At 41.7% G+C, this 25,619-nt stretch overlaps 4 protein-coding genes across 4 annotated transcripts; all 4 read left to right on the forward strand.

Moving 5' to 3' along the window:
• Nucleotides 1-292: 292 nt before the first annotated feature.
• Nucleotides 293-6,642, forward strand: LOC102704320. The gene is made up of 5 exons (XM_006650557.3): nt 293-759; nt 1,828-2,073; nt 2,588-2,822; nt 2,953-3,709; nt 4,409-6,642. Exons 3-5 carry the CDS (start codon nt 2,598-2,600, stop codon nt 6,382-6,384), a joined length of 2,958 nt encoding a protein of 985 aa, XP_006650620.1. The 5' UTR covers nt 293-759; nt 1,828-2,073; nt 2,588-2,597; the 3' UTR covers nt 6,385-6,642.
• Nucleotides 6,643-8,070: 1,428 nt separating this feature from the next.
• On the forward strand, nt 8,071-12,908 carry LOC102704599 (mitotic checkpoint protein BUB3.3). The gene is made up of 9 exons (XM_006650558.3): nt 8,071-8,175; nt 8,369-8,499; nt 9,177-9,259; nt 9,600-9,854; nt 10,398-10,470; nt 10,874-10,954; nt 11,036-11,114; nt 11,515-11,615; nt 12,537-12,908. The coding sequence occupies exons 1-9, from the start codon at nt 8,071-8,073 to the stop codon at nt 12,580-12,582; spliced, it is 954 nt and encodes a 317-aa protein (XP_006650621.2). The 3' UTR covers nt 12,583-12,908.
• Nucleotides 12,909-14,605: 1,697 nt separating this feature from the next.
• Nucleotides 14,606-16,591, forward strand: LOC102705057 (eukaryotic translation initiation factor 5A). Its single transcript, XM_006650560.3, has 6 exons — nt 14,606-14,673; nt 14,798-14,944; nt 15,706-15,828; nt 15,917-15,973; nt 16,062-16,136; nt 16,218-16,591. Exons 2-6 carry the CDS (start codon nt 14,819-14,821, stop codon nt 16,320-16,322), a joined length of 486 nt encoding a protein of 161 aa, XP_006650623.1. The 5' UTR covers nt 14,606-14,673; nt 14,798-14,818; the 3' UTR covers nt 16,323-16,591.
• Nucleotides 16,592-17,972: 1,381 nt separating this feature from the next.
• On the forward strand, nt 17,973-25,502 carry LOC102720317. The gene is made up of 10 exons (XM_040521815.1): nt 17,973-18,477; nt 18,685-18,805; nt 18,902-19,020; nt 19,108-19,294; nt 19,384-19,530; nt 20,462-20,743; nt 22,428-22,718; nt 23,344-23,984; nt 24,068-24,217; nt 25,283-25,502. The coding sequence occupies exons 1-10, from the start codon at nt 18,029-18,031 to the stop codon at nt 25,500-25,502; spliced, it is 2,607 nt and encodes an 868-aa protein (XP_040377749.1). The 5' UTR covers nt 17,973-18,028.
• Nucleotides 25,503-25,619: the final 117 nt, after the last annotated feature.

Consider the following 25,619-nt stretch of genomic DNA (forward strand, 5'->3'; position numbering starts at 1 on the left):
TAGCATCAAGTTAAGCAAACAACTGTCTGGTCTGATCTGATCCCACAGGGAAATCAGATCCTTATTAACAAGGCTCTCTCCCCATAATTAAAATCAGGCTTGAATTGCATTACTTTCACACCGAAATTATGAAAGAGACAGCAGCAGGTGCGCAGGGGAAAAAAAAAGAGAGAGAGGACGCAATGAAACATTAATTCTTGATGAGAGAGAGTGAGAGATGGATAGAGAGAGAGTGGGTGAGAAGGATCAGCCGGAGGAGAGAGAATAAAAAGACCAGATGCCAACAAATCTGCTGTGATTGCACGTAGTAGTAGTTTAGAAGAAGGTCGTTCCATTCTCTTCCTCAGAGGAGAGAGAGAAAGGGACCAAACAACACCCATCCAAGAACCCCACAAAAGGAGAATTTTTATTTTTTTTTCGGGGGAGAAGAAAGAAGTGCGTCGTCATTCTTGAGGCAAAACAACAAGAGCAAGAACCAACCACCCCTCCCCCTCCCTCTCTTCGTCTTCCTCCGTGGCCCATCGAATCCAATTATCCTCCAGCTCGATCGCCTCCCCTCGCCTCGCCTCGCCCTGGAAATCCGCCCCGGTCTTTTAGCCCCCATAAAAATCCGGCCTTTTGAGGTCAACCTGGGACTCTGATGCTGGGTTTCTAGGGGCCATGGCGGCGGCGGTGGTGCCTGCGAGGCTGTTCGTCCTGCGGATGCTGCGTGTGGTCAGGCTCAACCCTCTCCAGCGCAGTGCGGCGAGCATCGTTGAGGTGGGTGGGTGCGTGCGTCGAATGTTTGAGCTGAGTATGAGTTTGCTGTAGTGATAGATTGGCTGTGCTGCACTGCTGCTGCTGTAAAAAATAAGAATATATATAAAAGCAGCTGCGGTTTTGCTGTCTTTTCTTTGCTGTTTTGAGGATTCTGGCTTTTCTGCTCGGCAATTCGGTTTGATCTTGGATTTAGCCGCGTTGTGAAATTTTCGGTTGGATTGACCGGGTCTAGCTGGCAAATTTCGTCTTTTTGGATGAACTGACGGCGATAGATAAAAATCTTTCTCCTGAAAGAAGCGATTTTTTGGGGCTTGTTGAGTTGGTTGAGCTACCGGGTATCGAGGGGGGGGGGGGGGGTTGACTTGTATTGTCTCCCGCACGACGACGAGCTGACAGCAGAGCCGCCATGCATGGCTCCGCCGCCGGCCCCGGCGGCGTCCACCGGTGAGGTCGTCACCAGATCCGGCGTCTTGCTCGGGGCCGGCCGCCGCAGATCCAGTGGATCCATTGGAAGCCGCTCCGGATCGAGGTCCCCGCCCGAGGATTCACCTGCCTCGAGCTCCGGGGCGCTGGATTTGCGGGTGGAGGCCACATCCCCGGTCGGCTTGCTGCTAGCTGGGCTCCTGAGCTCGAGAAGGCAAGTTGGGCGTCCAGATTTTCTGGGATTTCTTCGTCTCCACCTCTCTCAGATGGCCTTGTCTGGGAATGCTTGAATTTGATCGCAGCATCACGAAAAAAGTTGCAACTTCCCTAGAAGCTTGCATTTGGAAACGAGTTTATAGGACCACCTGAAGATCATGTAGGCTTAATAGTGGCTCATGACATAGCTTAGTTTATCTTCTCTCGTTTTGTTCTTTCTTCAATTGCCTTCCTTTTGTTTCTTCAAAGAAAGTATTTTCCGTAAAATTTGGGACTTTTGTACTGCCTTTTTTGATGCAATGTGTTTTTTTTTTCGGAATTCGGAATATTTGATGGGAATGGTGAGGTTTGATGCTGTGTTTCAGTGAAAGAATGGCTTGTCGTTTGATAGATCATTTCTTAGTACTCACTGCAGTATTTCGTAAACAGGATATTTCTTGAAGCACGATTCAGATTGTGAAGAGATATTGGTTGATTATACAGCTGGATAGGTTGAGCTACTCATTTGGCTGATTAGTTCAGAACAGTGAAGAGTCAGCATTGTATATTTCGATTGTGTTGACTCTCTAATTTTGAGTTGGTGGACTTGATGTGAAGACAGCAAAACCCTCACAGGCTGGGTTCATTTCACAGCAACGGGGGATCGCATATGATCATTGCAGGCCTCTTGTTTTGGTATGTATTCTATCAAATCCTGAAATACTTTTTTTTGTATATCTCTATGCCATTTCTTAGCTTCTGTATTTATTGTGATTCCTGATACTTTTAAGTACCAAAATTTAGCTGAGCCTTTTAAATCCTCTCAATTTTTCTGCGTTGAATTGCTGCTTAGGGTTATACCCTTAGAATTACCTACGAGTAGGCACTATGCTTATGTTTATGTTACCTATACCCTTAGAAAGTGATTTGGCATTATGCTTGTAAACGTACAAACCATGCAGGTAAGGTTTTGTCTTTCTCAGCCTTTATGTTTGGCCATTGTCTTTAACATTAACAGAAGCAACTGATTGTTCCTTTTAAAAAAGAAACAACTGATTATCCTGTTGCCAGTTTATTCTTTCTTTCCCTTCTCCAAGCCTTTTCTTAAAAAAAAAGGCAGATCTGTTGTTTTGCCATATTTGAGGCTGATAATGCAAAAGCGATACCGCATCTTTGTTTAATTCAAAATTTTGAATGTTTTGTTGCTCAGATTGACAAAAATGGGGGCAAAGGTAGAAGGTGACAATTACATGCTTGGATATTATGCCATGGGGGATTTCAACATAGATGCAAATGGTAGGTGGTCTCCATACCATGAGGAGAAGACATCAAATGGTCACATGTGCAATGGCTTCATTGCAAAACCGACAAATGTTTATTCAGAGTACGACAAAGAGATGCTCACGCGCACTATGCTTGAACATGAAGCTATATTTAGACAACAAGTGAGTATCCTGGCATGACTTAAATAAGCATCTTAATCCATCATTATAAGCCACAACAGAACATCAAGAATTTTCATTTCCACCCCTCATATCTCCTTATGTCATACCTGACAATCCTGCTGCTATCCAGGTTTATGAATTGCACCGGGTTTACAAAATACAGAGAGACATGATGAAACAGTATCAAAACAAAGATATATATGCATACCCAATGCTGGAAGATGCATCAAAGACAAATTCACCAACAGTTCCACCAAATGGTGCAAAGATGATTTGGCCCATTCAGACACCTCCCATGTCCATAACATACAGAAAGGCTCCTATTGCAGAGCATGGTGTTATGAATCATTCCTTGAAGTTCCTTAGAGAAGGCAGTGTGCAGTCCTCTCCAAATGGGTTCCCCCCTAGCGATGCTTTGAATGCCAAACAAGGCACTTTTGACCTTCAACTGTCAGCGGATCATTATGTTGATGATGACAATGCATCAGAGAATGATCCTATAGATTTCCTTGGTGTAGCATCAGAGAAAAAACCTCAGAATAATGCTGACCTCACATTAGTTAGTCCGGAAGGTTTAGGGAGGTTCAGTGATAATAGTTCAACCTCTGGATTGCATGCTACAAATAATTTAGGAGGCCGGCAAGTTGTTGACCTGAATGAGCCAATTACAGGAACATATATGGGCAGAGCTAACGGGCCAGGATCCAGAGGTCTTTCCTATACCATGGAGAACTCATGGCACCAATCTATATTGAGACCAAGCACAGCTAACATCAACTTCAATAAAGAATACTCCAAAGAGAAACATTTGGATGAAGGAACAAGCTCAAATTTCTTTGCTACAAATGCCAAGACAAAGCAGGAGGAGAAACTGTTAATTGATAAAGGTAACGATAAGCTTCACGTAAAATATATTTATTCCTGGTCAGACGAGTAATTTTTATGTTTGCATGATTAAAATGGAAACACCATGCTTACCAGATATGTTTACAAGTTAATTGGTGCTACGTGGTATGGGTTTATTGTGGAATTTGGGAGGAAAAATCTGTTATTGTGTACCATGATACTGTAGAGCGACTAGTTTCCAACATCCATTTAACTATGATCAATACAATCAGTAACCATCCTTAATACACTATCTTATGGAGAGATGAGTGTATTGAGTCTCAAGTCTCAGTAGTATGTAACAGCTTTCTCCTATACATTCAAAACTATGTTTCCCTTAACTATGCCGATTTCACTTTTCCATAGTGGTGTGAACACCTTCATGATCTTAAACCTTTCTTTTCACTATATGTTGTTCAGTGCTTTAACCTGTTAGATGTGATATACGAGTACTATTGTAGCGTGGAGTATGTAGTGTAGCAGGTAGTTTTTCTCCCTAGTCCTGTAGTTCTGCAGTAATCTAGTACTCCTAATTGATAAATTAGTAGCGTCTGTGGCTTCCCAAATCACACCGCCGAATGACTGTGCTTCGGATGTTCTTTCAATAGCTAGCACATTTGTTTACTGGTCTTTTTATTACAGCTGACTTGATCCAATCTAAATGTATTAATAGTTTTTCTGTCTCTTGCTTTATCCATCAGGTAAACAGGTCAGCAGCATACATGTCTTCACACCCAGATACAGTGATGCAACGCAAATGTCCATGAAAGGCGTTGATGGGAGATCAGCAAGCAATACCCAGTTTCTTCACCAAGGTCAAAATAGTTCCGCTGGATGGTTCGCAAGAAGTTCTCTGGAAGCCCCTGCCATCAATAATTTTCCTAGACTTGACCGCTTGCATCATTCAAGTCTTGGTGCACTTGGTGCTCCAATGACTGCTCCTCGTATAGACCATCCCTCAGGTGCTTCCCCGATAGGTTCCTGTACATTAGACCCAAGGAGCAGTGCTGTCAATAATGCTACATTCCAACCAATTCCAAGCTTCAAAGGTTCTTCAACTGTGAACCAGAGCATTGGAACTTCAGTTCTTAAGGTGAAGAAAAATGATGGCTTAGATGGCAGCTGTCCAGGTTTTGCACTTGATCCATTTTGTGAATCAAGATCACGACACCAGGTAACAATTTCAAGTGACGAGGAGCAAACTGAGTGCTTGATGTTTGAACATTCAGCACGGCATTGTGAGGATCCTCATTTTGCAAATGACAAGGGCCCAAAGAACTTTAACTTGAATGAAGCATTGTCAGATGGACAGGAAGATTGTCTTGTAGAACAAGATGGGGGCAGTGTTAGTAGCTTAGCTCATAGTAAAGCCGGTGGATCAGTTCTTGGGTTCCCTTGGCTCATGAAAACAACAGATACATGTACTCGTCCATCAGATCTGCAAAATCCAAGGAAGGTTTTTACCCATTCAAACAGGACTGTAATCGATCTGAATAACAACGACAGGAAAGAAATACCTTCGACTATTCATAGCCTGTCAGATTCTGCTTCGACATCCCTAGACTGTGGGGTTAAGAAGGAATCCCAAGATTGTGGGGTTAAAAAGGATGAGTTGTGTGAGGACATTACCACTAGAACTCAGCTGGTATGTAACACGACTCAGGAGAGTGCTACATGTTTACCTTTTTTATGCCAGAAATATGCGCCTGGAGATGATAAAGCTGCTAAAGGAGTCGACAAGAAAAGCGGTGCTCCCGTAAGGAATTTCATTGATTTGAATGATGATGCACCAAATGAGGACAATTCAGAGTCGTCTGTGGTGTCACATGAATGTCATGTGGCCTCCTTACAGAACAACCATGGCAAACGCAAGTTTGTCATTGATTTAGAAGTGCCTGCTTGTGAAGAGGGTGCTGCCTGGACTTTTAATCAGGAATGCACACCTTCTGATAAGCTTGATGCAACCCAGGAGGCTGATGATGCATATTTTACATCCACTAGAATTGCAGCAGAGAGCATTGTTGCTTTGTCCATGCATGTGCCAACAATTGCAGAAACGTCTGATGATATGCTGCAGTGGTTTGCAGATTTTGCTGTATCAAGCACTGACTACCATGACGAGCAAGCAGAAGTCCAAGATTGCACCAATAATTCCAGTGATGACGGTCCGGATTCATTTGAATCGTTGACACTGAAGCTGGAAGAGACCAACATTGATGAGTACTGGAGCAGGCCACGGGCACCTGAAATACCAAACGACGAACAAGCAGGACAATCAGTGAACCTTCTCACTAAGCCAAAAAGAGGTCCGCAAAGGAGGAGGCGACAGAAGCGCGATTTTCAGAAAGACATATTGCCTGGCCTTACATCACTTGCGCGACCTGAAATCGTAGAGGACATTCAGTTACTAGAGGGGTTAGTACAGGCATCTGGTGGATCATGGCAGTCGAGTTTAACCAGGCGAGGAAGATACGGTGGGCGTCCAAGAGGTAGAAAACCTCGGAAAATTCTGTCAGAAACTATAGAGGAAGAAGAAGTACTGGTTACTCCACCGGCAAAACCTGATGCTGCAGACATAGAAGCTAGTGATAGGGGGATCATTGGTTGGGGAAGAACAACGAGACGTTGTCGCAGACCGAGGTGTCCACCAGGCTATAATATTTCTGCCGCATCTTGAATAAGAAGATGTCGACAGCAAACACATCGGATTATATTTGGATTTGTGGTAGAGATCTTGATGGAGGTATAAGAAGGTAAGTATAGCCATGAGTGCACATACCTCGTTGGCCTATTTTGGGCTCCCAAAGACATGCTTTGGGGTTGAGACATGGTGTACATTTTTAATAAGAAATTCTTAAATTAGTTCATAAGATATTTCTGCAACAACATTGTATTAAGCTGTTCCAATCAAATATGGTATGATTCGTTATGAGAATTGCCGGCTGATATTATCTCTGAAGAGTCCCCTGGCATGCTATTAGCCCAGCAATGAAGATAGCAGCAATTTTTTTTTTTTTGGCGCTTGCCTGCATGAGATTATTATGTTTTAGCATATGTGTTTGCTGAATTGCCAATATTCAGAAACTGAAATACCAACTGATTCTGTCAATTCCCTGAATCTTCATGATGTAGTTTTTGGTCAGCTTGCCAGTGATGCTTCGGTATATGGCTATACGAGAAGCACCGCTCTTACAGGCTGAATAATGAACCAGAAAACGTGTTCAAAAAGGCAGTAAACGTGCAATTTTGTCATCTGAGTGTTGCTTTCTGAATCAGTTTTGGAATTGTAGAATTTGTCACAGCTCTTATATAGATGCATTTTCGTCAAAATATGTCCTAACGAACGGGATCAACAGGGTATGTACTGTATATTTTTCACCCTGAAGACCACTTATCCCATGTCTTTTACGATGTCAGATGGGGTGATTGTCTAGCGACATGTTGTAAACGAAAAATAATTTATAAATAAAACTTTTATATATTAATTCTTAACTATCTAAAAAACCAGGTCTGAAGAATAAACTTCGTTGAAACCTCAAAATCAACTTTAAATTTAAGGCTATAAATTTAAATTTTGGCTTATAAGTATAAGCAGAAGCGAAAATACCTCATTTCCTTGGTTTAAATCTATGTATGAAGTTTATAAACATATTCCAAAACATGACCATAAATTGGAAAATTACATACAAGAACCAGAAGAGCCTGACGAAATTCCGCCATATCTCTTGCAGTCCATCATGAAGTATACGTGCCCCTTGCAATACACGGGTTTGTGAGGTCATTTCCATTGCGAAGGATTCAATCCAGCCACACGTTCCCCTATGGCTACCTAGGCCCCGTTTAGTTCACAAATTTTTTTCCAAAAAATATCACATGGAATGTTTGGGCGAACGAACATTAAAACTAATTACACAGTTATAGGAAAAATCGTGGAACGAATCTTTTAAGTCTAATTAGTACATGATTAGCCATAGGTGTTACAATAACTAACATGCGTTGATGATGGATTAATTAGACTCAAAAGATTTTTCTCGTAGTTTCCAGTTAAATCTGAAATTCGTTTTTTCATTCGTATCCGAAAACCCTCCAATATATGATCAAACGTTCGACGTAATATTTCTGCCAAAAAAATTTTGGCAACTAAGCAAGGCCCAAAATAAAAACTAATAAAAGCAGAATTCGGAAGCCCAATTAATCCTAACAGCCCATGTCGTCTAATTGCTGCGGCCCACGAACAGCGCAAGTCCACCAGCGGGGATCAAGAAGGGGAAAAAAGAGGCGGCTATAAACTCAAAACTCAAAAACCCACCACTCCCTCTGCTGCTGAGCTCTCCGTACACCGGCCTCGGCGGGGAGGCGATCGATGGGATGGCGGAGGCGCGCGGGCGGCGGCCCCGTCGCCGGCGCGGCCTCGAGGCTCCGCTTCGCGCCGTCCTCCAACAACCTGATCGTCTCCTCGTGGGATTCGGTGAGATCTCCCCTCCCCCACGCCTTCGATTTTAGTTAGGGTAGCTAGCTTCTTGTTTGATCCAGTTGGTGGGAGGAGCGTGGGGGGGATTCTGGGATTGTTTGCGGGCTTCCGGTTCTGAGTTTCTTCGTCGCGTGAGAAATGCGGAGTCGTGGGGAGTTTGGGCTCGCCTTATTAGTATTTTGTTCGGTAGGGGCTGCGGCTGTACGACGCAGACGCGTGCGAGCTCCGGTTGGAGGCGAAGTCGGAGGCGGCGCTTCTGGACTGCTGCTTCCAGGATGAGGCCGTGGCGCTCACCGGAGGTTCTGATGGATCCGTAACAAGGTATATATTCCTACAGAAATGGGCTGCAATCACTCAATCAATGGCGGGGTTTTCATTGCTTCATTTTCCTTGGATGATCTCTATGTGTTGAACTTTTGAACAAATTAAGGACTATAATCTTGTGTTCTCTTGGCTGTGGTATATCCACTGATGGATTTAGAGGCCGGATTTCTTTCCACTATCTAAAAGATAGGCTTGTGTTCTCATCTATTGTTCATGATGGTACAGATTCCTACTAGGTTGCTTATACTGATATTATGCAGTCGAAGTGCCTATGCTGAACATACAGTCTTATTGTCGGCATGTGGTAGAGAAAATAGGGTGTCGTTACAAGATTAGCTTCAGGAGATTGCACATTTCACTTTTGCATTCATGTTATTTCTATACTTGGAGTTAGTGATGGCAGTGAACCTCATTGTAAATTTTACAAATTACACGTTAAACTTCTTGATATTAATAAAAATCAAACCTAAATGGACAGTGTCAATAAGCTACCATAGTTTTTTACTTCATTTGATCCAGAGGTACCAAATTCAGTTAGATATTTAGACTGAGGTAGGAAAATTTGTTGTGTCTCTACAGATAATTTGCACTAACAAAAAAAAACCCCATTCTCAATGTTCTATAATTTAATATGGAAATTTTATGCCTTAGTACTCTTTGGGTAATGTTCTCAGGTATGACTTGCATTCAGGGGCTCAGGATGTAGTTGGAATGCACGACAAAGTTGTTTCCTGCATTGAGTTCTCACACATGGCTGGTAAGGGGCTCTAAATAGAGTTATATTTAGATGCTTTTCTTGATTTGATGGCATCCAATTGCTGAAATCTCTACTACTGCCCATGTTTTGTTATTTGCTGAAATGTTTTCTGCAGCGAACAGTTTAGAGCCCAGATGATACTAGGGAAGCATGTTATGTTAGTTTGAGATTACAGCTTTTTGACCTTTTTGTATCTGTAAATGATAGCATGATGGATTCCCGCAATAATATATTTACTGAGTTGCATAATTAGAAATGGCAGCCTTACTTATTATATCTTAATGCAATTCAACCACTGAATCATTAATTTGTGGTTATTATTGTGCTGTGTGCTTATCAGGTCAAGTTGTAACTGCTACCCTTGACAATAAATTAATTTGCTGGGACACACAAACAAGAAATATGAGCCCTAGCAGCTCCATAATCTTGGATTCTGATGTTGCGTCACTTTCAGTCTGTGGCATGTATATATTAGCGGCAGTTGGGAGAGAAGTTTACATTTATGACATGAGGAACTTGACTGGACCAGTTAAGTCAAAAAATTCCCCTTTGGAGTATCATATAAGAAGTCTTCATTCTTCTCAGGAGTGGAAGGGTATGGTTTCTATTTCTATTTATGAGTTTCCATATGTTTTTCTTGATACTATTGAAGGCTAAGGCTCTGAGTTTCATTCTCAAAGACTCCAAGTGAAGATGAACTTTGTAACAATTGTAGATATTGATAGAAATTTTATATCTCGTTTGTCATTCCACAATAAAACCTTGCCTGGAGTCCTTCCCGTTGCTCCTTGCCTAAAATAAGCAATTTCTCTTAACAGTGATGGTCATTGTCATGTAGATGTTGATATATTTTCAAGAAAAAAATCAACCATGTGATCTAGAGTAGAACATGAGGTTTTGGTTGAGATTATTTAAATAAATTATATGAATATTCAGATGTTCCCTTATTCTCTTTTTTATCTTATATCCTTGCAAGGTGAGCTGCTACAAGGAATCAATCCATTTCTTGTATTCTTTGGGTTTCTTTAAAGTGCCTTCCAGGGGTCTTGTTATTGAGTGTTTGCTTATCTGAAATATCTATTTTTTAACAACAGATATCGGCTAAATGATTGGCTGAGTAATTTTTCTTTTTTCCCAGGATATGCAGCTGGATCTGTGGATGGAACTGTTGCATTGAAGTATTTTGATCATGGAGCCGATGGTGATATGGGGTAATTTCTGGTGCTTTTGCTAGATAAATCAATGACAATCATTTAAATAAACAATGAATGATATGATGTGGAAATTTTAGTTGACATTTTCAGGTCATTTTTCTCAAACTATATCTGTTTGCTCTCATGTCAAAATGTATTCAAATCCAAACAAATAAGATAACACAGAAATGTTTTTGCATGAACTATCTAGTTCGATAAGTTTATATGCTAACTTAGAACCTGTATCTGTTTTCTTTTTCATGAAGTGCCAACTTGGAACAAAACATTGGGTCATTCATGGGTGTGTGTGTTAGTGTGGTGTTTACTTACATGGTGGTGTGTGCATGTGTCATCCGTGAAAAGTATTTACGCATTTAAGTAGAGGGACCAAAACTTCATGGAGATATTTGTCTTTTTGCAGATATGTTTTCCGGTGTCATCCAAAATCTAGAGATGGAAGATCCTGTCTGGTTCCCATAAATAACATTGCAATTCATCCATTGTATGTTTTTTAAATTTTGTGCATCTTCCTGGTGTTATGTTCATCAACGTGATATGGATGCACTGGTTTTCTGATTGGCAGTGACAAAACTTTTGTTACTGGAGATAATGAAGGATATGCCATTGCTTGGGATGCTCAATCACGAAAGAAGCTGCATGAGGTATGTGTTGTCTGCAACTGTTTGATTTTGACAGTTTAAAATTGACTAGAATGAAACTTCTTACCCGCTAACTCTTACCTCACCCTACTTTACTTACCTTTCTCTTTGCCTTCCATACATATTAGTAGCATCAATTTTCTGAGGAATATTGCAAAAGGATATTTCTAATGTCAGATATATTAGAGAAATGTTACAGAAGTGTACAACTACTGTCCAGTGATCAACATTGGATTGCTCTTTAAATTCTTATGACTGATGCTACCTTGAAAACTAAAAATAAAAGTTAGCTGTTGTGCCCAATGTGTAATTCAATTTTATTACTGCCATTCAATTACCAAGAAGTCTAGCCCTTTTGTTTTTGTTGTGGCTAATAATCCAGATCTACATTTTACCTCTGCAGTTCCCTATCTACTCAGGCAGTGTGGCATCAATAGCGTACAATCATAATGGTCAAGTTTTTGCAGTTGTTTCAAACTGCACTTATCAAGAAGCAGATAAAATGTGAGTGATTACTGACTACTAAACCAGAAAATTCTTGTTGCTTTATCATCAGCAATAACATTAGATTCATTCAGAAGTTTTGATGTTAGATCATAGGTTGCAAAATCGTTATCCAAATACATGAGTTTTGCTCCCCTGTGGGTTTCTCAAAGACACTCACGTGGTGGTTGATATGAGAGGGTGTCTGAAGACGAAGGATGATGCTCTCCTTCTTTCTCTCTACATTAATTCTCTAGGAATCTAGAGGCTAGGTGCGTGTATTGTGGGGAGAGGGGGAACTAACAACTCTTTGGGGAAGAGTTGAACTTTCATTGCAGGCCATTTTGATGTCATATGATGACAAGAAAGGGTATGCAAAGAGGGGGCTGTGGCAATCGAGTATTCTAATTGTCTCATTCAACTAATAAGTAGCATTTTCATTTGCTGCATTTGTACAACTATCATGGCTTACTTTAAAAATAAATATCTTTTCTTAGCATTTTTTCCTGGTCACTCCTCCCTTGTTTTCTGATATGATTACGGAGTGTCTTAGCATTTGATTTGGTTACTATCATGTCTGCATTTCATAGTTGAATCAAAGTACTGCCTCATTTCCTTTTTACTTGTCATTTTGAACATTGGTAGTCTCCAAACATACATGTCTCATAATTACTTTTTCTAATTATATATGTGTAAAACTTATAGAAAATAGAACCATATGGAAGTATTTGTAATGAAAAATCTATTAGTGTTATCTTGACATATTAAAACCCTAATATTTTTAAATCTATTAATGATTTAAAAGTTTGAGGTTTGATTGGATGCATTTTAGGACGTCATCCTTTTGGGAATGGATTTAGGATCATTTTTTGCATCCCCTCATCTTAAGAAAGCATTCAGACTCCCCACTAATCATCTCGCCTGTACATTTCTATGGGTCAGGGTAGAGGAACACCAGATATTTTTCGAAATGGTGCAGAACTTCTAAGGTGTCTCTTTTTACAAGGAGCTGCCTACCTTCATGTTGTACAACTAATTGAGCTAAACTTATTCCTTGGTGTTCTTTTAATTTTGTTAGTTGTGCTAGGTGTAGTTCAGTGTTGTGCTGTTGTATGGTTAAGCCTTATTTCTGTGTAGATAAATCTACATGTCTCATCTTGTGTACGCCAGAGATTGCTTCTGTGTTCAATCAATGCCAGGGTAAATTTCTACCCATTGTGTGTAACTGTAAACTACCTCACAGACTGTATGCTTAAACTGCCTTATATCGAATTGTAACACTTGTAATCGGACAAGGACTTGGATGTGCAAAATGGCCAAAGCAAATTTGAGTTTTTCTTTTCTGTTAGCAGGAAAACAGAGTAGGAACTAGGAGTATCATCTCGAGGGAATATGTGCCTTTCTTCTTTAGCACAGTTCCTCTTTTGGAATTGCTCCAGAGTCTGGACATATATTGAAGTGTGTGTGCCTGTTTGACCTGATCTGATTACGTCTGGAATCTTTGCCGCACTAGAGTGGTAGGTCGCTGTCAGGCTTTACACATATTAGGGATGTAGATTTCCAGACAAAACACCTTACTGCTCATGGAAATGCACCAAGTTCGTATGGGATCCTGTCAAATGTCATGAAATTTTCGAAATAATTAACTTTTTGTCGCTTTTAGAAATGGTGCCAATATATTTATTACTAGACTCACATGTTATAGACATATGAGGGTTCACATCTCATAGACAGCAGGTGACAAATATATTAGGTGTTATTTTTAAAAGTGACAAAAAGTTAAATGCTTCTGAATTTTTTGGGTTATCTGAAACTTTGTACCGTCCATTTCTCGTTCATTCAGATTTCAGACTGCTACAAGTGGTTGAATACTCTACATTTGATAATGAGGAGCCTCCTTTATTGGACTAGGAGAATATGTGCCTTCTTGCTTTCTGCCTTACAGATACCATGACAGGTGATACCACGCAAAGGTACATTTCAGTTGACCAAAAAAAATTTGTACTGCTACCTAGGAGCGATTGATCGGTTTATTTAGAAAAAAAATTAAACGATATATTTATAAATAAAAATAATTTATGAATAAAACCTTTATATATGGGCCATTGATGATTTAAAAGCTTTGACTGAAAATAAATTATGATAAAAAACTGCTTCAAATTTTAGCTTATAAAGCTATACGCTTAAACAAAACGAAAAGATGAGACTGAAAACCGGTGCAAATTATTATATTTTAGATAAATTTTAAATATCAAAGTTATATTCTATCTGTTTCACAATATAATATAGTTTTAGTATTGCTCAGATAAATATATTTTAGTACAATCTAGTCATATATATACCTTCATTGTCCAGAAATGAATACGAACGAGAAATGAATATGAACGTAACTTTGCAGTTTTCAGTGTAACACACTCCTGCCAGGTGCACAGCGACAACGTTTAGATTGAGAAAATTTTTAGAAAAAGTGTTACGTCAAATGTTTGATCGAGTGTCAGAAGGAGTTTTCGGATACGAATAAAAAAACGAATTTCACAGCTAGCCTGGAAACCGCGAGGCGAATCTTTTGAGCCTAATTAATCCGTCATTAGCATATGTTGGTTACTGTAGCACTTATGGCTAATCATAGACTAATTAGGCTCAAAAGATTTGTCTCAAGATTTCTTACATAACTATGCAATTAGTTTTTTTAGCTTATCTATATTCAATGCTTTATTTAGGTGACTAGAAAATCGATGTGATGTTTTTTTAAAAAAAATTTGAGACCTAAACAAGGCCGAAATCTCTCATCACTCGGGCGGCTTCTGCGCGCTGCAGAAAGTCAGCAGAGAGCCGGCCCCACGGCTCGAATCGACGGCTACGCGAAGGCGGTAACACGCGGCCGACTAAACGTAGACGGGCCGGGTCACTATGGGCCGTCGGCGAGGTGGGCAAAGCCCACGGCCCGCTCAGCATCTGCCAGCGGATGCGGCGCCGCATAAATGCTCCGTGAGCGGCGCCCGTGCGGAACCCTAGTCAGCCGGATCGCCTCCTCCTCCCCTCCCACCCTCTCGGCGCGCTTCCTCCTCCGGCTTCTTCGGTTAGACGCCGCCGCCGCCGCCGCCCTCCCTTCCTCTTCCCTCCCCTGCTGCTCACGTCGTCGTCTCGATCTGATCTGGTGGCCTGGGGCGTGATCTGTGTGTGCGTGGTGGTGGTGGTGGCAGGTTGGGTTTGGGCGGCTGGAGATGTCGGACTCCGAGGAGCACCATTTCGAGTCGAAGGCCGACGCCGGCGCGTCCAAGACCTACCCGCAGCAGGCCGGTACCATCCGCAAGAACGGCCACATCGTCATCAAGAACCGCCCATGCAAGGTCCGGATCCCCGTTCCCGTCCCCCTCCTCCCTTGCACCTAGATTTGTTAGGGAGGAATTGCGAGCGTCGTGCTTGTGCTTTCCTACGTTCCTGGCCTTTATTTACTGCAGGATTCGTTAAGCTTATTAATTTCAATGATCTACTTGCTATTTGTTAATTTCCTGGGCTTTATTCGGTTAGATTTATCTGCTAGTCTGAATTGTGAATATGCAATTTTCCGCGTATGTTGTCTCACAACTGTTGTCCAATTCCCCCCTTTGCACTTCTTTTGTAAAAGGTCTGAGTTCTTGTACAGCTCTAAGTTAGATATTTCTGTTGTTGCATCTATTTGTTTTGGTTCTTTATGCAAATGGTGCTTTTGCAAATGTTGTGTTTGTAACGCCTGGTATGTGTTGTTTGGGCCTGATGAAAACACTACTTTTCCCTTGCTTTTCGTATTGTTACCCTGCTTTGTGTGTTGTTATCAATATATATAGTACCTCTCATTGCTATAGTGGTTTGGATTTAATTATGTTATCTCAAAGGCCTGGTCTATAAAGTATTGTTTGTGCGGCTGATTTGACTATTGATTTCTCAGCCAAAAGGTTAGGGTGTTATTTGGGCTTTTAGCTTTTTGGTTGTGCAATTCTTATATATATGATGCTATTTGTGTCTTAATTTTGGCAACCATGCTAGTGTTTTGTTTTTGTTGGTTTGAAGGTTTGGTGAACACACACTGCATTGGTTCGAGTATCTTATGATTTATTTTTCCTTGCTTTAGGTTGTTGAGGTCTCTACTTCCAAGACTGGGAAGCATGGGCATGCAAAATGCCACTTTGTGGCCATTGACATTTTCAATGGGAAGAAGCTTGAGGATATTGTTCCCTCCTCCCATAACTGTGACGTGAGTATAAACCTCAACCATGTTATAGTATTGTTTGTTTGCTTTCTGGTACGCGGTTTACTTTATCTGTTATTCTTGTACCATGTAGGTCCCCCATGTCAACCGTACTGACTACCAGCTGATTGACATTTCTGAAGATGGATTCGTAAGTTACTGGAGCCTTTGTTTAGCTGATTCTGGAATTGGCTCTTGGTATTGTTTAGTTTGTAATGTGTATTTCACACATCCTACAGGTTAGCCTTCTGACTGAAAGCGGAGGCACTAAGGATGACCTGAGGCTCCCTACTGATGAGGCTCTGCTCACGCAGGTTAGTGATTTGGTCTTAGCTGTAGCTTTGCCATCCATCTCTTTCCATAATTGCTAAAGCTCTTTTGTTTGCTAAATATAGATCAAGGATGGATTCAATGAGGGGAAGGATCTGATTGTTACTGTAATGTCTGCCATGGGTGAGGAGCAGATCTGTGCTCTGAAGGATATTGGCCCCAAGAACTAGAGCTGCCTTTTTACTTACGGCCTCTGGCTAGCTGTTCGGTTGCTTTAAGTTTGGAGGTGGTCTTGCGTTGATATATAAAACTTTTGGTTTGAGCTAAGTTAAAAGACATATGGGCAGTTGTTCCATCTTGCGGTTTATACCGAATGATTTGGATGTACCTTTGCTATCTGTAATGCTATTTTGAACCAGTAGCTTTACTACAATCTCTCTGTCTGTTTATTTACATACAATGTTCTTTGAGTTATATGGAAAGTAGCTATAATTTTTTACTTGGGTGATTTTTCCTTAACTTTTTCTTTATCTTGCAAGTTATCCTCTTGAATGATTATTATTCTGGTCTTCACTCCAAAGATTATTACATTATTATGGTTAGTGTGATCATGCACTAGACTATCTTGGGTACAAACTTTGAGAGATTGTGAACAATGCTAGCAAAGGTATCACCCCCGTTTTTTGCTTATGCTTATAAGTCAAAATTTAATTTTTTCAACTTTAAATTTGAAGTTAATTTTGATTTTTTTTATTAAAGTTTATTTTCTGGTCTTAACTTTTAGCTTTTACATCTTAAGAATGCATATAAAAAATTTTATTTATAAATACGTTTGCCTTTTCTTTTTCCCTTTAGTAATTGGAAAATGTTACTGGCATGTTTGCGGTATGGTTTACCACCCTCGTGTATCGTGTATGTCGTGTTACAAGTTAGCGATTTATATATCCTTTTGTTCTAAACTGTCTATATTTTCCTTATTTTTCCAGACGAGATTTGAAAATTTGACGATTTGCCTTTGCGCCTTGTGCTCAATTTTTTTTCTTGCGCCAATTGTTAATTCGTCATAGTGGCACTCTGCAAATTAAAGAGTAACAAATTATCAAATTTGTCTTTTTCGAAATGAATTGCGCGGAGCTCATATTTGCTATATACTTTGCTTCGTCTCAAAATATATATTCTTAGGATTTAAGTTTTATATCATTTTGCTTCGTCTCAAAATATATATTCTTAGGATTTAAGTTTTATATCATTTTGGTAGTGATTTTCATGATTTCAATCGTTATAATCGAAATGACTAAAATAGAATATTTTGATATCTTTCACCCTTATCTTTTTTTTCTTATGCTTATAATTATAAACTAAAATTTAAATTTTAACCTTAGATTTGAATTGGGTTTTTTAGCGAAGTTTATTTTTTAGCCTTAGCTTTTAAATCGATAAGAATAGATGTATAAAGTTTTTATTTATATATTATTTTTAGTTTGTAAATATACAGTTCGATTTTTTTATGAAACACTAAACAATCATTTATACTTTAGGCTAAATGTCCTCATCAGGCTTATATTTTGGATTGGGTGTTTATACTCCCTCCGTCTTATATTATATGAGATTTTGATTTTCTGTTTGTATACTTTAATCACTCGTCTTATTCAATAAAATTGGAAGTATTATTTATTATTTTTTTATCGTTAAAAGTAGTCTAAGTATTACTACTAAATTTTTATATTCGTACTAAATTTTTAAATAAGATAAATGATTAAAAATTATAAGCGAATAGTAACTGCTGAAAAAGGTCTCAAATCTCAGTCTCTGACACATGGCCCCCCTTCTAGCGGTGCACAAACTGATAAGGTTCAAAGCCGCAAGTGAGCTGCACACGAGCGGCGCACTCGCAACACCCCCGCGCTTCTCCCTCCTCCCTCCCTCTCGCTCTGCCATGGCGGAGACGCTCGTCGCCGGCCTCCGGCTCGCGGCGTCCGCCATCGCGCGTCCTCGGAGCCGCCGCCCCCACGGATGCTCCTGCGCGGCGCGTGCCCCCCGCCTCGGCCCGTTCCGGCGCGGCAGGCTGCGCGCCCGGGCTGCGGTGGCCGGCCCGCCGGAGGTGGACGAGGACGAGGCGATGAGCATCGACAACCTCCGCCGCTTCTTCGACGTCAACGTCGGCAAGTGGAATGGAGCCTTCTACGTGCGGCCCCCTACCTCTAGCATCTCTCGTGGGCTTCCTTTGTCCGGATTCGTAATCCGCAGTCTAAAGACGCTGAGTTCGTGTGCTTGTGTTTCTGCTCGTCAGCAATTCGATGCGCATGGGAGGGTGCTCCAGGGGATTGGCACGCGGCTGTCAGTGAGCACCTACGGGGAGGACGATCTAATCAGCCTCCTACAATCGTAATAATACTCCACTCCTCATGTTAATTCCTGCTCGTTTCAGTTCACGCATACTTCAAAGTATCACATTTTGTTGTCTTTAAATTCAGTCTTGCTTCTGTGCTTCATGTTATTTGGGAGTACCAATATCTGTAATCAAGTGCAATGTTTTAGCCTCTGAAAGTGCCCGGTGATCGTGATGACATATTTAGTTGATGTGATTTCTAGGCTGTATATCAAGCAAGCTTCTTCTCAGATATCGTTTGTAGATGAGGAGGATTCTGAACCAGAGTGGGTGGAGTACAAAATCAAAGAGACAAACATATTCACTGTAGATAAATATCAGCAGGTGCACTGAAGTTTGTCGACCTCTTCAACTCTCCGGATATCATTGAATCTTTGTAGTTCTGAGTTCTTTTAACGAGTGGTGTTGTTTAGTGTACAGATAGGATACTTTCCTGAAGAGAAGGCATTTGCTCTGAGGTATCAGACTGCTGGAATGCTGGAGACTGTCCTTCGGGCTGGTGTGCTAGGAGAGGATGATACTGGTGAAGCATCCCCGAAGTAAGCATCTAGCAACATTATTTGATTCTTACTGCATTACAATGTTCGTATAACAATTTGTTACTTATCTATTTTGTACTATACCAGAAACTTGAAGATTCCTTCTCGCAAGCCATCTATTGTATGTGAGAATTGTCTTTACTCTCTTGAAGGCAATGGTCGAGTAAGGGCATTCCACATCATGGACCCAAAGGGAGTTCTCGACACACTTCTAATTTTTCATGAAAAGCAGGGTTCTCTAGTGCCACTTACATATTCTTCAGCTGATACAGATGTGAGTTCTTAAAAGCAAATGCTATAGTTTTCATATCGAATGATCTGACGATCGGATGATGCTGAGGTAGTCCCTTTCTTTTGCACTAGATCGTCAATGATGATAGAATTGCTCCACTACTTGGAAGATGGGAGGGTCGTTCTGTGACCAAGAGGAGTGGGGTGTATGGAGCAACACTTGCTGAAGCTGATACGGTGGTTCTCCTTGACAAGGACAGCAGTGATCAGCTAATTCTGGTATGCTTCAGAGTTCAGATTTATGCATCATTGATCCCCATAGACTTTTAACTATGGAGGATGGACATATGTACTTCTATGAAGTTAAAGATGATAATTCAAGTAAGTATATTGGTAAATATTAACCTAAAATTCTGCCATGAACTCATGGGTGATGGATTTTAAAATTTGCATGTTATGGGTACCTCCGTACCAGAAATTGGTTGGTATGGTCTTGTCATTGTGCTGCTGAATGAGCTTATTGTTCAGTGGTTTGCAACACTAGTCCATAATAAAGGAGGTTGAGTTGAACTGTCTATTAGCAATTGTGCTTCCTTGAGGAAGGTTGAAGAGAAAGCTCACAGAGAAAGGGCAAAGGACTTAGAAAGATTTTCGCGATTGACCACATCATAGTTAGGATAGGCTGCCCTTGAAAAAAGTTTGCCTTTGCCTCCATATGTTAGGATGGAGAGCCAACCGCACCAGAAATGGGACCTGAAACCAGGACAGTTGGATGTGAACTAGCTTGTTTTGACCAAACAAGGGGCGATGGAAAATGTGAAATCTCAAGTCTCTCTGTTGATAGTTGTTTTTCCTGGATTGCTTTGGGTTGGATTGGCTATAGACTAAAGCTCAGAGGACAGGAGACAATGGTGTGGTATACTTACCCACAAATGCTGGGCAACCCTCTATTTAGTACCCTGGGACAGTACTCACTCTAAGTGGGATTGTCTGTATTAGCATGCACATTAGCATGTTGTGTTCATTCTTTACCTTAAATTATATACAATTAGGTAGATCTATAGTTTACAAGCACTATAAAATTTCTAAGGAGACCAATCTTGTGATGTATAAAAAACTACAAATGCACTTGATAAAAATGTTGTTTGTTTTCAGTATTACTACGTTTTGTTCACAAAATTGTGTAACATGTGCTTCATGCTTTTCGTAGGATAACATATCGACAAAATCTGGAACTAGGACAACTGTCCACTGGACAGGATCAGCAAATAACAACTTGCTTCAGTTTGATGGAGGATATGAAATGACCTTGTTACCTGGAGGAATGTACATGGGATATCCGTCTGACATTGGTAAGATTGTGAATGAGTTAGATTCTTTTCATTTGGAGTTCTGCTGGATGGAATCACCTGGAAAGAGGCAGCGGCTTGTGCGGACTTATGACTCAGCCGGTTTAGCTGTTTCATCAACTTACTTTTTCGAGACTAAAGTATGAAGGACAACTTTTACTTTAGTATGTAATTCATAGATTTTTTAGTTCTCCAATGATCTCATTGAGTTGTGCGTAGTCTTGCAGTTTGGTACTCAGTACATGATAGCAGAGTATATATATTTCCAAACAGCTTCATTCTATCCAAATAGAAGAAACTAATGGAAGCTGTGTTTAACTGTTCTTTGGTTAAAATTCTACTCACATGCCTTATTCATATCTTTCAACTGACCTTTTTGCTGGTGTGGTTGGGTAGGCAACATTTAGAATTTGAATTTGCCTCCCCTTCTAAATGTCGATATCATCCTGCCCAAATTTGTTTCCTTTTTTGATTGGAAACTAGATTGTGGTCTGTCTCAGAACTGAAAAAGGTAATGCTCTTTATATTTCTTCTGCCACACTTGGGGAGTCAAGATTCTCGATTAATTCATTTTGGGGAATGGAAACCTGGCTAATCAGGTTGGTTCAATCAACTGTACCAAAACCTATTTGAAAACAGAGGTTAATAGACCATTGAGGATGCACCTAGTAACAAAAAAGGTGGCTTTCTGTGTCGAACAACCTCATATGTCACAATGAAGAACTGATGCCTGTGTGACTGATGTTACCATCACGACATATTCTAGGGTCTTATATAATATAGATGGAACATAAAAGGTGATTTAACTCCCTGGAGGGAAACCTCAGTTTGGTAATCCAGGAATGTTTTACTCTACATTACCGTCTTCTTGCTTTTGTTTTGTACCCCAGTGAACAGATAAACACAGCTAGAAATTATTATAGAATAGATGTCTCTAGCGAAGGAATTAAAGTGTAATACTTGTTTGATCACCAGTTGCGCCAGCAACCGCGTGAAGAGATCTTACTTAGAGCTGGAGAAAGCTGCTGTTTTGTCAAAGAAATGAAAATATGCTATCTGACCGTAATGGCTGCAAAATATACTTTACTTTTGCCAACAGTCTGAAAGAAACGTGTAACATTATAAAACTGCTTGGGAGGGTCAGTGTGATACATGTACATATATAAAAAATGTGCCAAGACATTTCACTGGCTAAGAGATATTGGTGAGGTTTATATATACAGCGTGCAAAAGAAGGGCATATTTTTGTTCTTGCTTCGATGCTATTGCTGCAGCCAATGGGGGCCAATTGGTCCAATCCACGTTGTGTGTACTGCACCTCCACAATTATCCCCCACACAGCTCTCAAATCTCCCTTCTCTTGAGAAAATAATGCTGCTTAGTTGTACACAGCACGCAGAGAGGATATATGCAGCTAATCTGAAACCATATAATTAAAGGGGAAATTAGCTAAACTAAGCTGAGCTAATAACACAAATCCATGACTCCATATGTCATCTTGGGAGAGGCTCTCGACCTCACCTCACCTTCGTCAGCCGTGTCGGCGTCAGATCAAGCGCTGCGGCGACCGGCGGCGGAGGTGGCGATCGCTTCGACGACGCCGGTGAGCGGGCGGCGGCGGCTTGCTGTGATCGGTGGAGCAAAGTCGCCGGAGGGCGGAGGCTTGCGTTGGTTTTGGAACGGTTCAGCGACCAGCTCCAGCCGTTTGGAGCGAGTCAGTCCAGCGTCGCGCGAGAGCGCTCTCTCTCTGGTCGGCAGCCGTCGCTGTCGCTGGGCGCGTTGCCATTGCACGTAGAGCCGGACCTGTTCTGCCTGAGAAGAAGCTAGGAGAAGCTTTGCGAGGCGGCGCCAATGGCCGATCGGCGAGGCGGCGGCGGCGGCGACGGCAGCGGCATGCGGCACCCGCCGTTCTCGTCGGCGGCGGCGGCGCAGGAGAGGGTGTTCGACGGCGGAGGCGGCGTGCCTGGGCCGGTGCCGGTGTACGGGAGTGACTTTGATCAGGGCGCCTCTTACATGGCGCTTCTTGCCGCCGGCGCCGGCGCCGTCGCCCCCACGCCGGCGGCGTGGGCTGTTGATGAGGAGCCTCCTGGGATTAGCTTGCCGCCTCAGTTCTCCATGGTAATGTTGGTCCGTTCTAATCGTGTGGTTATATGATTCGGTGTTGATAAATTTGAGATTTTTTTTTGCACTTGCTAATTACTGCTAGGTCTCTATAATCAATCATGAAGAACACTTTTAGAAAATGGTAGCAATCTCATCTGCTCCTGATTTCTCGTTTGGAATGCAGACATGCTCAACTTTTGTTCAGTTTGCTTTTGAGCTGATTTGAGTGCACATTGATTAAAACTCCTGTCAATTTGTTATGCTTTGGTCAAGACACAGAAACCCCAGTAGCCTTTTTTTTTTCTTCCGCAAGAAGCATGCCATTTTGTCATATGCAATTCTTTCCTATGCACTTCTATCTTGTTCTAAGGCTTCTTACCGATCAGATAGCTAGTCATGAGTTTACTGTTTATTTCATGAGATTACGATTGCAAACAAAGGTTCAGTTTTATGTGCTTGTAATTACTGGGCTAATTGCATGTTCTCTGGAGTACATCTATGATCTATCACATAGGTAACCTGCTTGCATAAGATTTAGACTTGCACCATGACAAGAAAAATTAAGAAATTACGAGAAAAATCGTTCAGGAAGAATCACTGAAAAAAAGTTGCACCTTTGCACGCCATGGCTTCCATGCAGGCGAACTATGCGCCGCCGTCGTACCAACTTCCGGCCTCCCTCGTCTCGCCACCACCCCTCGCCGCCGGCCTCCACCCTTACCCGCCATACCTCCACGGAGTCGACGCGCCACAGCAATGGCCTCCACGGCCAACACCGTCTCCCTCCTCCTCCTCCCTGCAGCCGCCGCCCAGCTTCACCGTCTTCACCGCCGGTGCGCCGCACGAGCAGCACCACAGCATGCAGCAGCTGCTCCTCCGCGCCGCGGCGTTCGGCGGCGGCATGCAGGCGGCGGCGGCGCCGGCGGCGGCCACCATCGAGCAGCCGGCAAAGGACGGGTACAACTGGCGCAAGTACGGGCAGAAGCAGCTCAAGGACGCCGAGTCGCCGCGGAGCTACTACAAGTGCACCCGCGACGGCTGCCCCGTCAAGAAGATCGTCGAGCGCTCGTCCGACGGGTGCATCAAGGAGATCACCTACAAGGGCCGGCACAGCCACCCCCGGCCCCTGGACCCCCGCCGCGGCAGCAGCCTCTCCGGCATGGCCGGTGACAATGCCGCCGACGGCGCCGGCCCTTCCGCCGAGGTGGACGACGACGACCCCAGCGACGACGACATGCTGCACGAGGACGACGGCGGCGGCGGCGAGGAGGGCCGCGACAGGTGGGGTGTTCGACACGTCGGTCGGGATGTGAATCCATGTCGGGTCGCGCTTGCTGTAGCTGACACTTGCGTGGGTTGGTCAGGGGCGCTGACGGCGTCGGCGAGGCCGGGCAAAGGGTGGTGAGGAAGCCCAAGATCATACTTCAGACTACCAGCGAGGTTGATCTGCTCGACGACGGCTACCGGTGGCGCAAGTACGGCCAGAAAGTCGTCAAGGGCAATCCACGACCAAGGTAAACATCGTTGCATTTCTTTGTTTTTCGGAAGCACACAAAGAACATTAGTTATTTTCACTTCTACTTATACTTATAAGTTTAAATTTAAATTTTTAATCTTAAATTTAGAGTGGATTTTAGGGTTTTTTCACACAAATTTATTTTTCAGCCTTAGACTCTAGATAGTTAAGAATACGTATATAAAATTTTTATTCATAAATTATTTTTATTTGTAAATACGTCATTTAACTTTTCACATAAAAAAGCCAAACAATCACCCTATTTGCTTTGCACATCGTCTTATGAAAAAAAATTTGACGTCCCTTTAGGAGGTACCGAAAGATGGAAGTTGATTATAATATCTTGAGTGAATGTTCACTTTTTTTTTTGCATATCATCTAAATATACTAATTTTAAAATTTTAAAATAGTAGATTAATATATGATATATTACTTCAAATTCGATATGTAACAAAATAAATAAATTAGACTCTGATTACTATACATATATTCAGATTCATATTTGTTTTTATTTGTTGTAACATGCATAAGTCAAATTCACGTTTGTGTTGTGATATGTTACATTTCAACCTATCTTATTAAATTTTTGTATTTTTTTAACTATTTAGATGACATTCAATAAATGAAGGGATATCCTTTTGAGATTTTAAAAAAGTTTCACCTGGAACATACACCCGAATCATTAGGGGGCATTGATATATTTGTAAATACAAAATAATTTGTTAGATAAAACTTTTATATATTTGTTCTTAGTGATCTAAAATCAAATGACAGAAAATAAACTACGACGAAAAATTCTAAAATCAACTTCAAATTTAATGTAAAAAAAAATCAAATTTTAGCTTATAAGCAAAAACAAAAGCGAAAAAATGATTATCTTTTGGATATATGATCGATCATTAAAAATGATATAATTATTATTTGTTTTCTCATTATTTGTTTTATAATCCCAGAAACTTTAAAATGATTTTACTTTTTGCACACTTGTAAAATCACTGCACTTCCCATGCTTGACGAACCTTCCTGAACCCTGAACCGATTGGCGCTCTGCCGCTCTGTGCAGGAGCTACTACAAGTGCACGGCGGACGGGTGCAACGTGCGGAAGCAGATCGAGAGGGCGTCGGCGGATCCCAAGTGCGTCCTGACGACGTACACCGGCCGCCACAGCCACGACCCGCCGGGGAGGGCTGCCGCCGCCGCCGGCTCCCTGCAGGTGGCCGCCGGCGGTGGCATGGCCCAGCAACCCGGCGGCGGCGCTCGCCAGATGAAAGAAGAGACATAGCTGCCGGGATCAATTGACACCTGTGTTGCTTTTGTTTGGTTTATCTCTGTGGGTTCTTTCCGTTTGTGTGAATAATAGAGCTCAGCTGGATGATTGATTCTTTTGGGCAGGTTTTCC

Source organism: Oryza brachyantha, chromosome 3 (genome assembly GCF_000231095.2).
Source record: "Oryza brachyantha chromosome 3, ObraRS2, whole genome shotgun sequence".
Lineage (NCBI taxonomy): Eukaryota > Viridiplantae > Streptophyta > Magnoliopsida > Poales > Poaceae > Oryza > Oryza brachyantha.

Bases quoted from the DNA above. Each gene is read 5' to 3' on its own strand.
- LOC102704320 (XM_006650557.3), top strand. From the start codon at position 2,598: ATGGGGGCAAAGGTAGAAGGTGACAATTACATGCTTGGATATTATGCC. The intron at 2,823-2,952 runs GTGAGTATCCTG...GCTGCTATCCAG, and splicing joins AAGCTATATTTAGACAACAA to GTTTATGAATTGCACCGGGT. The intron at 3,710-4,408 runs GTAACGATAAGC...TTTATCCATCAG, and splicing joins GAAACTGTTAATTGATAAAG to GTAAACAGGTCAGCAGCATA.
- LOC102704599 (XM_006650558.3), top strand. From the start codon at position 8,071: ATGGGATGGCGGAGGCGCGCGGGCGGCGGCCCCGTCGCCGGCGCGGCC. The intron at 8,500-9,176 runs GTATATATTCCT...TAATGTTCTCAG, and splicing joins TCTGATGGATCCGTAACAAG to GTATGACTTGCATTCAGGGG. The intron at 9,260-9,599 runs GTAAGGGGCTCT...TGTGCTTATCAG, and splicing joins TGAGTTCTCACACATGGCTG to GTCAAGTTGTAACTGCTACC.
- LOC102705057 (XM_006650560.3), top strand. From the start codon at position 14,819: ATGTCGGACTCCGAGGAGCACCATTTCGAGTCGAAGGCCGACGCCGGC. The intron at 15,829-15,916 runs GTGAGTATAAAC...TGTACCATGTAG, and splicing joins CCTCCTCCCATAACTGTGAC to GTCCCCCATGTCAACCGTAC. The intron at 16,137-16,217 runs GTTAGTGATTTG...TGCTAAATATAG, and splicing joins ATGAGGCTCTGCTCACGCAG to ATCAAGGATGGATTCAATGA.
- LOC102720317 (XM_040521815.1), top strand. From the start codon at position 18,029: ATGGCGGAGACGCTCGTCGCCGGCCTCCGGCTCGCGGCGTCCGCCATC. The intron at 19,531-20,461 runs GTATGCTTCAGA...TGCTTTTCGTAG, and splicing joins GCAGTGATCAGCTAATTCTG to GATAACATATCGACAAAATC. The intron at 20,744-22,427 runs TGAAGGACAACT...AGAAGAAGCTAG, and splicing joins ACTTTTTCGAGACTAAAGTA to GAGAAGCTTTGCGAGGCGGC.